Source organism: Mustela erminea, chromosome 11, assembly GCF_009829155.1.
Source record: "Mustela erminea isolate mMusErm1 chromosome 11, mMusErm1.Pri, whole genome shotgun sequence".
Lineage (NCBI taxonomy): Eukaryota > Metazoa > Chordata > Mammalia > Carnivora > Mustelidae > Mustela > Mustela erminea.
This window is the reverse complement of record NC_045624.1, coordinates 10886463-10900323: the sequence shown is the minus strand read 5'-3', so window position 1 is coordinate 10900323 and position 13861 is coordinate 10886463. Positions and strand designations below refer to the sequence as shown.

General features: G+C 39.2%; 1 protein-coding gene across 2 annotated transcripts in view; it reads left to right on the top strand.

Annotated features, from left to right (window-relative positions):
* Positions 1 to 1331, top strand: part of LOC116569527 (olfactory receptor-like protein OLF3) — a 45937-nt gene extending 44606 nt beyond the window's left edge. For both annotated transcript variants that reach the window (XM_032305822.1, XM_032305821.1), the window contains exon 3: positions 355 to 1331. In XM_032305822.1, coding sequence (XP_032161713.1) covers positions 378 to 1331 — 954 coding nt within the window. In that variant the 5' untranslated portion in view covers positions 355 to 377. The remainder of the gene's footprint in view (positions 1 to 354) is intronic.
* Positions 1332 to 13861: the final 12530 nt, after the last annotated feature.

Below are 13861 nucleotides of genomic sequence, written 5' to 3'. Positions count from 1 at the left end.
GTTTTTGTAACATCCCAACCAAAGTTTTTTTCATTGTTTGTCATTTTACCTACTGCTATCACCTACCAAGCTCTCTCTCTCTGGGGTAAGATGGTAAAGATATGAGCTCCTAAAATTGCATTGCATTATCCCCAGCCTTTAAATGGGTTATCCTGAGACCATCTCATGTTCTTATGAAAGTGCTGGCTTGGCTCTGATGCACAATAAAGGTAATAGATGTTGGGGCAAAGCCTGTCATCTTGGCCAGTAAATGGTCTGAAACATCTGGTTAAGGCTGGCCGATTGTATTCATAGAAAGTTATTTTTATAATTCTTCGATTCAGCCATTTCAATTGTTTCTGACTTTGTCTGCAGATTATTAAACTTCAGATTTTTTAATGGGAACGGGTAACCAGACTTGGGTGAGAGAGTTTATTCTACTTGGCCTGTCCAGTGACTGGGACACACAGATCTCCCTTTTCATCTTCTTCTTGATCACATACCTGGTGACAGTGCTGGGGAACTTCTTCATCATTCTTCTCATCAGACTGGACAGCCGACTCCACACTCCCATGTACTTCTTTCTCACCAACCTCTCCCTCGTTGATGTCTCCTATGCCACAAGCGTCGTTCCTCAGATGCTGGCACATTTCCTTGCAGCACATAAAGCAATCCCATTTGTGAGCTGTGCAGCCCAGTTATTTTTCTCCCTGGGCTTGGGTGGGATTGAGTTTGTTCTACTGGCAGTGATGGCCTATGACCGCTATGTGGCCGTGTGTAACCCCCTGAGATACTCGGTCATCATGCATGGAGGCCTCTGTATTAGGTTGGCCATCACATCCTGGGTTAGTGGTTCTGTCAACTCTCTCATACAGACTGTAATCACCTTTCAGCTGCCCATGTGCACAAACAAGTATATTGATCACATATCCTGTGAACTCCTAGCTGTGGTCAGACTGGCTTGTGTGGACACCTCCTCCAATGAGATCGCAATCATGGTTTCTAGCATTGTTCTGCTGATGACACCTTTCTGCCTGGTTCTCCTGTCCTACATCCAGATCATCTCCACCATCCTAAAGATCCGATCCACAGAGGGAAGAAAGAAAGCCTTCCACACCTGTGCCTCTCACCTCACAGTGGTTGTCCTGTGCTATGGCATGGCCATTTTCACTTATATCCAGCCCCGCTCCAGCCCCTCTGTTCTTCAGGAGAAGTTGATCTCTCTCTTCTATGCTGTGTTGACACCCATGCTGAACCCCATGATTTATAGTGTAAGAAATAAGGAGGTGAAGGGGGCCTGGCAGAAATTAGTAGGTCAATTAACTGGAATAACTTCAAAACTGGCAACTTGATGAATCCTGAGCATCACTTAGAGAGAGTAACTTTGCCTGTGTTTTCTCCCACTTGACTCACTTATGGCAGTCATCATCTGCATTGCCATAGCAACCAGGAAGGAGATGGTGACCCATGTGCTAGTGATGCTGGATAGGAGGCTGGAGGTTGGGTTGGGGTGTGGTGTGTGGATATATTTTTATGTCAAAGCAGCATGTTCAGTGGAGTTGAGCACAGCTGTAATAGAACTTCCCACACTTTCTCTGTCTCCATTCATATGGCCTGAGGATAATGAGAAGAAAAACATACTGCTTTTTGATTTGTCACATTGTTTGTAATCATGGACCTGTTTTGGACCACTCATTCTTATTCGTCCAAATTTTGTACAAGGTAATTGTGTTTCCATTGGGAACTAAAACATTTTCATATTTTAGACTTACTTAAAATAATGTGTGACGTATGAAGCCACATCCAGTAACTGTGTGAGTCACTGTTCTGAGAGAAATGCTATGGACACTGTCAAGATATCTTTGTGCTAGACCACTAAGTGTGCACATATCATCTTATCTGAGTGTGGGGCATACCTCAGCAAAGGAGCATTAACTGAGGGTTTTGCTTTATAGTGTTAGGAATATAAGTAAAGCTGTTTGGACAAGGCTACTACTGACCAAGGAAAAGCCACATTTGGGTACTACTTGACAGCATACAAGCAATTGGAGAGGAATTTTCCTGCATATGTAAGAGGTACCATTTAAATATTAAAACTGTCCAATTTCTGAAAAATCCATAACCTCTTTTCTGAGACTTTAGAAACAATAAGCACATAAAATATGAATTAACATATAAAATACAAGAGATACAGTTAATCTGAGAAAGGACAGTGTTCTGAGCCAAAGCCACTGAAAGATAAGACAATTTCAATATGTATTTTGGGAATCAGGATAGTTTGGTCAGCTGTTCAGTATTGCCCTCTAGTCTCTATCTGAACACCTTCACCCCTTCCTCCTCCCACACACAACAGGGTCCTAGCTGATCTTTCTAAATTGGTGAGGTGGAATACATGAGACTGGGGCTCATCGCTGAGAAACACCTGAGTAAGGAACAAAAGGGGGAAGAAGAATTGTACAATAGGCAAGGAAGGGGAAAGAGAAGAATGAATGGTAGTAGCTCATCTTCTCACTCCCTAGAAAAAATCTCAAAGTCCTTCCTTCCTGTGTCTTGTGTAAGTCAGGGGATTCACACTTCTTCCACTTGTGAACATGTTATCATACAATTACAGTGTTCAAGATGAGTTGAAGTTTCATATAATCCAAAGCTCATTGGACATTTTAAATTTACCTAAAGGTGATCAATCATAAATTTTTCAAAATTGGCATATGTCTTGGTAGATGTCAGTGGTACTGGGCTAAAATTCTCGTTAGGTATTCAGATATCAGTGGAATATCTACTGTGTATCAGTGACAGTGAATTGTTGAGACACAACAGTCAATATGAATCAGTGCTGACAATATAAGGGCATAGCAAGGATGACAGTGAAGCAATTAAAATGCAGGGTGGGAACAGTCACAGAGAGTAAAGCTTTGGGGATGATTGTAGAAGTCTTCCTGTATAAAAGGACCAGAAAATATCTTGCTGGAGGCCATGAAAGTGAGAACAAATGATCCAGATAACAAGCAACCCAAGCAAAGGAGCACCTTGTGAAGTGTGCTGAGCTGAAAGCAAGCACAAAAATTCAAAAATATCCAAACCTGGGCTTACAGGGCAGAGAGGATGAGGAACTAGTGAAGATAAGGCAGGTGATAAACAGGGGCCTGGTCTTAGAGTGCTTTGAATGCCAGATTCAAGCCGGTAACGATATTTATTTATTTATTTATAATGTATTATTTGCTTCAGGGTACAGGTCTGTGATTCATCAGTCTTACATAATACACAGTGCTCACCACAACACATACACTCCCTAATGTCCATCATCCTTCTCATCCCCTTCACTCCAGCAACCCTCAGATTGTTTCCTGAGATTAAACATCCCTTATGGTTTGTGTCCCTCTTTGGTTTTGTCTTGTTTCATTTTTTCCTCTCTCCCCCTATGATCCTCTGCCTTGCTTCTCAAATTCCACATATCAGTGAGATCATATGAAAATTTACATTCCTGAGATATCATTTTGGCAAACAAGTCAGACGAAGAAAAGATTGGAATGGAGGAGACTAGCTAGGGGACTACTCCACAATCACTGTTTGAGACATTAGAGGAATCTGAATTAAGATAGTGGTAATAGAGAAAAGAGAAAAGTCAGATCCTGTGATTTAAAAAGATATTCCAGAGGAATACTTCAACCGCTCTCAGTTTGGAATTCCCATGTGGATCTCATTTGTCTTCTAAAATATCAATCTCCTGTCTAAATATTCTATGAATTGTGGAGTCAACTGAAAAATTGACTACTATGAACATGTCCTATGTGCAGTGTAGGAGAAAGATATAAAAGAAGGAAATTCATCAAATATATGCAGGACACTTCATGGAGGAGAATATGGGCAGGTGCTATACCTCATTTCTGTGACTGATGTGTGGTCCCAGAGTTAGTTTTCTCCACCTCCCATCCAAAGATCTCTTTGCTCTTACCCAGCAGCTTAGCTTGTTTGGGTGTACCTGAAAGTTTTTCCAGATCTGCATTTCTTTTTTTTTTAATTTTATTAAATTTTTTTATTTTTTATAAACATATAATGTATTTTTTTTAATTTTTTATTTTTTATAAACATATGTTTTTATCCCCAGGGGTACAGGTCTGTGAATCACCAGGTTTACACACTTCACAGCACTCACCATAGCACATACCCTCCCCAATGTCCATAACCCCACCCGCCTCTCCTCGGCCCCCTTCCCCAGCAACCCTCAGTTTGTTTTGTGAGATTAGGAGTCACTTATGGTTTGTCTCCCTCCCAATCCCATCTTGTTTAATTTATTCTTTTCCTATCCCCCAAATCCCCCACATTGCATCTCCACTTCCTCATATCAGGGAGATCATATGATAGTTGTCTTTGTCCGATTGACTTATTTCACTAAGCATAATACCCTCTAGTTCCATCCACGTCGTCACAAATGGCAAGATTTCATTTCTTTTGATGGCTGCATAGTATTCCGTTGTGTATATATACCACATCTTCTTTATCCATTCATCTGTTGATGGACATCTAGGTTCTTTCCATAGTTTGGCTATTGTGGACATTGCTGCTATAAACATTTAGGTGCACGTGACCCTTCAGAGCACTACATTTGTATCTTTAGGGTAAATCCTGGGTCATAGGGTAGCTCTATTTTCAACTTTTTGAGGAACCTCCATGCTGTTTTCCAGTGTGGCTGCACCAGCTTGCATTCCCACCAACAGTGTAGGAGGGTTCCCCTTTCTCCACATCCTCGCCAGCATCTGTCATTTCCTGACTTGTTGATTTTAGCCATTCTGACTGGTGTGAGGTGATATCTCATTGTGGTTTTGATTTGTATTTCCCTGATGCTGAGTGATATGGAGCACTTTTTCATGTGTCTGTTGGCCATCTGGATGTCTTCTTTGCAGAAATGTCTGTTCATGTCCTCTGCCCATTTCTTGATTGGATTATTTGTCCTTTGGGTGTTGAGTTTGCTAAGCTCTTTATAGATTTTGGATACTAGCCCTTTCTCTGATATGTTGTTTGCTAATATCTTCTCCCATTCTATCAGTTGTCTTTTGGTTTTGTTAACTGTTTCCTTTGCTGTGCAAAAGCTTTTGATCTTGATGAAATCCCAAAGTTAATTTGCCAGTACCATGCTGTCTTGATGATGACAGCTTTGTAATAGAGCTTGAAGTCTGGAATTGTGATGCCACCAACTTGGGCTTTCTTTTTCCACATTCCTTTGGCTATTCGAGGTCTTTTCTGGTTCCATATAAATTTTAGGATTATTTTTTCCATTTCTTTGAAAAAAAATGGATGGGATTTTGATAGGGATTGCATTGAATGTGTAGATTGCTTTAGGTAGCATAGACATTTTCACAATATTTATTCTTCCAACCCAGGAGCATAGAACATTTTTCCATTTGTTTGTGTCTTCCTCAATTTCTTTCATGAGTACTTTATAGTTTTCTGAGTATAGATTCTTTGCCTCTTTGGTTAGGTTTATTCCTAGGTATCTTATGGTTTTGGGTGCAATTGTAAATGGGATTGACTCCTTAATTTCTCTTTCTTCTGTCTTGTTGTTGGTGTAGAGAAATGCCACTAATTTCTGTGCATTGACTTTATATCCTGACATTTTACTGAATTCCTATACAAGTTCTGGCAGTTTTGGAGTGGAGCCTTTGGGTTTCCCATGTATAGTATCATATCATCTGCAAAAAGTGATAGTTTGACTTCTTCTTTGCTGATTTGGATGCCTTTAATTTCTTTTTGTTGTCTGATTGCTGAAGCTAGGACTTCTAGTACTATGTTGAATAGCAGTGGTGATACTGGACATCCCTGCTGTGTTCCTGAACTTAGTGAAAAAGCTTTCAGTTTTTCTCCATTGAGAATGATATTTGTGGTGTGTTTTTCATAAATGGCTTTGATGATATTGAGATATGTGCCCTCTATCCCTACACTTTGAAGAGTTTTGATCAGGAAGGGATGCTGTACTTTGTCAAATGCTTTTTCAGCATCTATTGAAAGTATCATATGGTTCTTGTCCTTTCTTTTATTAATGTATTATATCACATTGATTGATTTGCGGATGTTGAACCAAACTTGCAGCCCTGGAATAAATCCCACTTGGTCGTGGTGAATAATCTTTTTAATGTACTGTTGGATCCTATTGGCTAGTATTTTGGTGAGAATTTTTGCATCTGTGTTCATCAAGGATATTGGTCTGTAATTCTCTTTTTGATGGGATCCTTGTCTGGTTTTGGGATCAAGGTGATACTGGCCTCATAAAACGAGTTTGGAAGTTTTCCTTCCATTTCCATTTTTTGGAACAGTTTGAGGAGAATAGGTATTAATTCTTCTTTAAATGTTTGGTAGAATTCCCCTGGGAAGCCATCTGGCCCTGGGCTTTTGTTTGTTTGGAGCTTTTTTTTTTTTTTTTTTTTTAAGATTTTATTTACTTATTTGACAGAGAGAGATCACAAGTAGGCAGAGGCAGGCAGAGAGAGAGAGGAGGAAGCAGGCTCCCTGCTGAGCAGAAAGCCAGATGCGGGGCTTGATCACAGGACCCTGGTATCATGACTTGAGCCGAAGGCAGAGGCTTTAACCCACTGAGCCACCCAGGTGCCACTGTTTGGAGATTTTTGATGACTGTTTCAATTTCCTTACTGGTTATGGGTCTGTTCAGGTTTTCTATTTCTTCCTGGTTCAGTTGTGGTAGTTTGTATGTCTCCAGGAATGCATCCATTTCTTCCAGATTGTCAAATTTGTTGCCATAGATTTGTTCATAATATGTTCTTATAATTGTTTGTGTTTCCTTGGTGTTGTTTGTGATCTCTCCTCTTTCATTCATTATTTTATTTATTTGTATCCTTTCTCTTTTCTTTTTGATAAGTCTGGCCAGGCTTTTATCAATCTTATTAATTCTTTCAAAGAACCAGCTCCTAGTTTCGTTGATTTGTTCTATTGTTTTTTGGTTTCTATTTCATTGATTTCTGCTCTGATATTTATGATTTCTCTTCTCCTGCTGGGTTTAGGCTTTCTTTGTTGTTCTTTCTCCAGCTCCTGTAGGTGTAGGGTTAGGTTGTGTATTTGAGACCTTTCTTGTTTCTTGTGAAAGTCTTGTACCGCTATATATTTTCCTCTCAGGACCGCCTTTGCCGTGTCTACAGATTTTGTTGTGTTTTCATTATCATTTGTTTCCATGAATTTTTTCAATTATTCCTTAATTTCTTGGTAGACCCATTCATTCTTTAGAAGGATGCTGTTTAGTCTCCATGTATTTGGGTTCTTTCCAGATTTCCTCTTATGATTGAGTTCTAGCTTCAGAGCATAGTGGTCTGAAAATTTGCAGGGAATGATCCCAATCTTTTGATACTGGTTGAGACCTGATTTAGGACCGAGGATGTGATCTACTCTGGAGAATGTTCCATGTGCACTAGAGAAGAATGTGTATTCTGTTGCTTTGGGATGAAATGTTCTGAATATATCTGTGATGTCCATCTGGTCCAGTGTGTCATTTAAGGCCTTTATTTCCTTGTTGATCTTTTGCTTGGATGATCTGTCCATTTCAGTAAGGGGAGTGTTAAAGTCCCCCACTATTATTGTATTATTGTCGATGTGTTTCTTTGATTTTGTTATTAATTAGTTTATATAGTGGGCTGCTCACATGTTAGAGGCATAGATATTTAAAATTATTAAATCTTCTTGTTGGACAGACCCTTTGAGTATGATATAGTGTCCTTCCTCATCTCTTGTTATAGTCTTTGGCTTAAAGTCTAATTGATCTGATATAAGGATTACCACCCTAGCCTTCTTCTGATGTCCATTAACATGGTAAATTGTTTTCCACCCACTCACTTTAAATCTGGAGGTGTCTTCAGGTCTAAAATGATTTTCTTGTAGGCAGCATATCGATGGGTTTTGTTTTTTTATCCATTCTGATACCCTGTGTCTTTTGATTGGGGCATTTAGCCCATTAACATTCAGGGTAACTATTGAGAGATATGAGTTTAGTGCCATTGTATTGCCTGTAAAGTGTCTGTTACTGTATATTGTCTGTTCCTTTCTGATCTACCACTTTTAGGGTCTCTCTTTGCTTAAAAGACTTCTTTCAATATTTCCCGTAGACCTGGTTTGGTGTTTGCAAATTCTTTCAGTTTTTATTTGTCCTGGAAGGTTTTTATCTCTCCTTCAATTTTCAATGATAGCCTAGGTGGATATAGTATTCTTGGCTGCATGTTTTTCTCATTTAGTGCTCTGAATATATCATGCCTGTTCTTTCTGGCCTGCCAGGCCTCTGTGGATAAGTCTGCTGCCAAACTAAAATTTTTACCATTGTATGTTACAGACTTCTTTTCCTGCGCTGCTTTCAGGATTTTCTCTTTGTCGCTAAGACTTGTAAATTTTACTATTAGGTGATGTGGTGTGGACCTATTCTAATTGATTTTGAGGGGGGTTCTCTGCACCTCCTCGATTTTGATGCTTGTTCCCTTTGCCATATTAGGGAAATTCTCTGCAATAATTCTCTCCAATATACCTTCTGCTCCCCTCTCTCTTTCTTCTTCTTCTGGCATCCCAATTATTCTAATGTTGTTTCATCTTATGGTGTCACTTATCTCTCGAATTCTCCCCCCGTGGTCCAGTATTTATTTGTCTCTCTTTTGCTCAGCTTCTTTATTCTCTGTCATTTGGTCTTCTATATCACTAATTCTTTCTTCTGCCCCATTTATCCTAACAGTAAGAGCCTCCATTTTTGATTGCACCTCATTAATACCTTTTTTGATTTAAACTTAGTTAGATTTTAGTTCTTTTATTTCTCCAGAAAGGGCTTTTATCTCTCCAGAGAGGGTTTCTCTAATATCTTCTATGCCTTTTTTGAGCCCGGCTAGAACCTTGAGAATTGTCATTCTGAACTCTAGATCTGACATATTACCAATGTCTGTATTGATTAGATCCCTAGCCTTTGGTATTGCCTCTTGTTCTTTTTTTTTTTTTTTTTGTGGTGAGTTTTCCCACCTTGTCATTTTGTCCAGATAAGAATATATGAAGGAGCAAATAAAATCCTAAAAAGGTGGCAAAGACCCTAGGAAAATGCACTTTAGCCAAATCAGAAGAGACCCCCAAATCATGGGGGGGGGGAGAAAGGGGATAAAAAGAAGGTCAGAGGGGCACCTGGGTGGCTCAGTGGTTAAAACCTCTGCCTTCGGCTCAGGTCATGATCCCAGGGTCCTGGGATCAAGCCTCACATCAGGCTCTCTGCTCAGCAGGGAGCCTGCCTCCTCCTCCTCTCTCTCTCTGCTTGCCTCTCTGCCTACTTCTGATCTGTCTGTCAAATAAATAAAAATCTTTAAAAAAAAAAAAAAAGAAGTTCAGAAAAAAAAAGATTAAAAAAAAAAGAAAACAAATTTAAAAAATAGAAAAAAGAAAAAAAATATATTAGACTGGTGGCTAGAACAGGGTCACCCACTTAATTTTGGGAGTATTTTGGTCTCTTAGGAGAAACTACCTCCCAAAATTTTAAAGAATGAAAAACATATATAGGGGTAAACACAATGAAGGGATGGAATATGCCTATAAAGATGATAAAAAATTTTTTTTTAATTTCTAAAAAAGGAGTTGATAAAGTAAGTTGGTTGGGAGAATAAAGAAAAAGAAAGTGGAGAGATGTTGCTAGGGCTGGAGACTAGAACAAGCTTAGAGCTAGATTTAAGGCATATTTTGATCTTTTAGAAGAAGTTGTACCCCAGACTTTTTAGAAGAAAAAACCCTGTGTGCATACAAAAAAATTAAGTTAGATACAATGAAGGATAAAATATGACTATAATAATGAAGTTTCAAAAAAGATTATTATTATTATTATTTTAAATGAAAAGTATTGTTAAGATAAACTAGTTAAAAAATGTTCAAAGGAAAGGGTAAAAGTTAAAAAAAATTTAGAAGAAGAAAAAGAATAAAGTTAAAAAAATTAAATTAACTGCAAGACTAAGGAATCATGGGGAGAAAGCCATGAATTCCATGCTTTGCTTTCTCCTTCTCTGAAATTCTGCTGTTCTCCTTGGTACGTGAACTTGGTCTTGGCTGGATTTCTTGCTGATCTTCTTGGAGAGAGGCCTGTTGTAGTGATTCTCCAGTGTCTTTTTCCGAGGCGGAATTGCACCACCCTTACCAGGGGCCGGGCTGAGTAATCCTCCCGGGTTCGCTTTTGGGAGCTTTTGTCCCCTGAGCGCTTTTCGTAGAGTTCCGGAGGACCGGAATGAAAATAGCGGCCTCCTGGTCTCTGGCCGGGAGGAGCTGAGAGCTTGGGGCCCCACTCTTCAGTGCGCCCTCAGAGACAAGTGTTCAATCACTCCCGCGTCCCTGGCCTCTGCCTGGGCTCCGAGCTCATCCAGGCTGCGACAGGTTCAAGGTAACCCTGAGCTGAGCGCTCTCTCCTTGGTTCTGTCTCTGTAGCTGGCTTCCCCGCTCTAATACCTGCAAGCTCTGCAACACTCAGACACCCCCGATCCTTCTGTGACCCCACAGGACCTGGGGCCACGCTGACCCCATGTGGGCTTCCCCCCAGTTTAGCCTCTGGAGCGATGTCCCTCCATGGAGCAGACTTTTAAAAGTCCCAATTTTGTGCTCTGTTGCTCCGCCGCTTGCCAGGAGCCGGCCCCTCCCCTCGGGGTCTATCTTCCCGTCACATTGGATTCACTTCTCCGCCAGTCCTACCTTTCAGAAAGTGGTTGGTTTTCTGTTTCCAGAATTGTTTCTGTTCTTCTCTTCAGTCTCCTGTTGGATTTGTAGGTATTTGCAATGGATTGATAAGCTATGTAGCTGATCTCCTGCTACCTGATGTAGTCTCAGCCTGCTACTTCTCCACCATCTTGACCCCAAACCCCAGATCTGCATTTCTTAGGAGGCAGAAATGTGGGGAGTGGGCTTCAGATGTATAGAAACAGACAAGTGTAATGTTATAGTCCACATGTCAAATTTCTACTTTTATCTTTTTCACTTTATAGACTATTTTTCCAGGACTGCTTTTTCTCAGAAATTTAAGTTGTCATAATTAGTATACGTAAATACCTTGAGACATCCAACATTCCTCATTAGAAGCTGTTTGTGAATGATATTCTCAGTATAAAAGAGGAAAGTATGGTTGATTCAGGGGCAAAATAAGATGATGTTCTAAACAATAAATCCATTAAATATAACTCTTTTTAAAAAGTTAAAAAAACTCTTTAAAAAATATTTTAAAAATATTTAAAAATATTTAAGAATTAAAATCTTGTTCATTATTTAATAACCATAAAAATATCACTGAAGTATCTTGTAAGGAAAAAAAACCCTAATATATATAAAAATTGCAGTTTGTTTAAATAGGAATTCAAATAAAATCCATACATTGCCATTGTCTACTATTCCCTGAAGACCTGATTAATGCATAGGTTCACCTTCAATTTACTTTTTCCCCCTTGGAATTACTTGTTGAATAAAACAGCATTGTTTTTCCCAGTTGGATTCCCATGCAGCTTGGATTTTTTTTATGACATCCCTGGAGTGTAGTTTTGCATGTTCTATTGACCCTGTCTCTCATTTAGATCTGAAGCCTTGATTAGATTTAAATGAATTTTCTTTTCTGAGAAGATTTTTCGGATGGTGGCATGTACTTCCATCAAGAGGGACGCAGTGTTCAGTTTCTCTTCTTTAGAGTTTATTATGGTTATTGCATTGCATAGTTTCTCAATAGCAGCCAGTGTCTAATGACATTTAAGGCTAGGTAGTTGTTTATTGCAGGGGTTCCTCTGCACATTGTAGGGTGTTTTTCAACATTCCTGACCTCTGCCCACTAAATGAAATTAGTGTCCCATCCCCACCACCTTCCAGTTTTGACAATCAGAGAAGTCTCCAGATATTAAGAACTATCCCCTGGGGAAGGCAAAATCACCCCTGGTAGAAAACTAATAACCTAGATCCATTAGTTTATTAGGGGTTGCAGGGTAGGAATATCCTACTATCCCTTTCTCTTTATCATTTAAAATGCATTTATAAGTAGAAACTTCCTCCTCACCACCATTTTATCTTCCAGAGGTATAGTTAGTAGAGGAAAGGCAGGATAAATATGTTATTTTTCCCTTTTCTTTACTACTTTTTTTTTAATACAAGAAAAGAGATGTTTTTAAAAAAAATGATGAGCTCTTCAATGTAAACATGCTTGCTGTATATTTTTATTTGTTGCAGTTATTATCTTTATTGATGTTCAAATTGTCTTGTATTTACTGAGTGGGAGTCTATTTGAATTTCCTTTTGGTGCTGTAACAAACCACAAGTTTCGTGCCTTAAAACAATACAAATTATTATCTTCAGTTCTGAAGCTCAGAAGTCTGAAATGGGTTTCCCTAGGTCAAAATCCACATGTCCACAGGCTGTATCTCTTTCTGGAGGGCTAGGGAAGAATCTGATTTCTTGCTTGTCCCAGTTTCTAAGGGAGCTTCTTCTCCTTGTCTCATGCCCCTTTCTTCCATCCTGAAGGTTATCACAGGACCTTTATACCTTTCTCTGACTATGATTCTGCTTCCATCCTCACATCTTTTTTTTTTCCTGACCCTGAGCCTTTATTCTTGCTCCTATTCAGACTCTTGTCTGGCATCACAAAGATTATCCAGGAAGATCTCCCCCACTTGAAGATCTTTAATATAAATGCATCTGCAGGTTCCTTTTAACATGTAAGGCAGGTTCTAAATATGAATATGAGTATGAATAACATATTCATAGGTTCCGGAGAATAGGACATGGGCATCTTTAAGGGGTTACTACTCTGGCTACCAAAAAGCCTATTCAAATTAGCTACTTAGTTTTTTGTTTTGTTTGTTGTTTTTTGTTGTTTTCTCACATTACCCTAGTCTCTTCAATAGCTGCCTTACTTTCTGGTGTGATACAACATTATAGTCCCATCTCTTTTTTTTTTTTTTTTTTAAAGTGGTGCAAAAACAATGAATACTGTTATGCTGAAAAGAAATAAAAATAAAATAAAATATAGCAGACAGGATAAAGATTTTATTTATTTCTTTGTCAAAGAGAGTGCACAAACAGAGGGAACAGCAGACAGAGGGAGAAGCAGGTTCCCTGCTGAGCAGGGAGCCCAATGCGGGACTCCATCCCAGGACCCTGGGATCATGCTCTGAGCCAAAGGCAGATGCTTAACCAACTGAGCCACCCAGGTTCTCCAGCAGTCACATCTTTTACCTTTCTTGCCTTATAATTGGAATTATTGCTCCAAGAAGCATGATTCCTTTTGATGGGAAATGGAATTTAAAGAACACTGTCTTAGTACTGTATTCTACTGGAGATTTAAGGTTGGTTCTGCGATTGGCATGATGTATAGTCAGTAATGGTTGTAACTGAACTAGTATTGGTTAAATGAAATCCAGTACATTGAACCCATAGATAGTCATCATCATCACCATGACCACTGGTATGCTTGGGAAATTAGGCTGATTGACTTCTGAAGTATGCCATTATTCTTGTTCACATGGAAACTGAGAACCTCCTTTGTCATGAGAAATCCTATGGAACACACATGAATTTACTACTATTTCTTCCTTAAAGCATTATGTAAAAGATTATCTCCCAAAACCCTATGGATCAGCTCTTTGATTCTCTACTCAAATATTCCCAGTGCATATCCTGGCTTCCAATGATCTTCCTGCCATGCAAAGTTATGGTGAAATGTACTGCATAAAATTCTCCCTTTTAGGAAGAGCACTTTTTCCATGGTCTTTCAGGACTGTAACTTCTCAGTTTAATAGTCGTAGGAGACCATATTATACGTTGAAGATTCAATGGCAGGATGACAGGAACAGACATGATGGAAGTATAAATTAATAGTTTATGACAGTTGTTTGAGTGTTCAGGATATGCTCAGGCC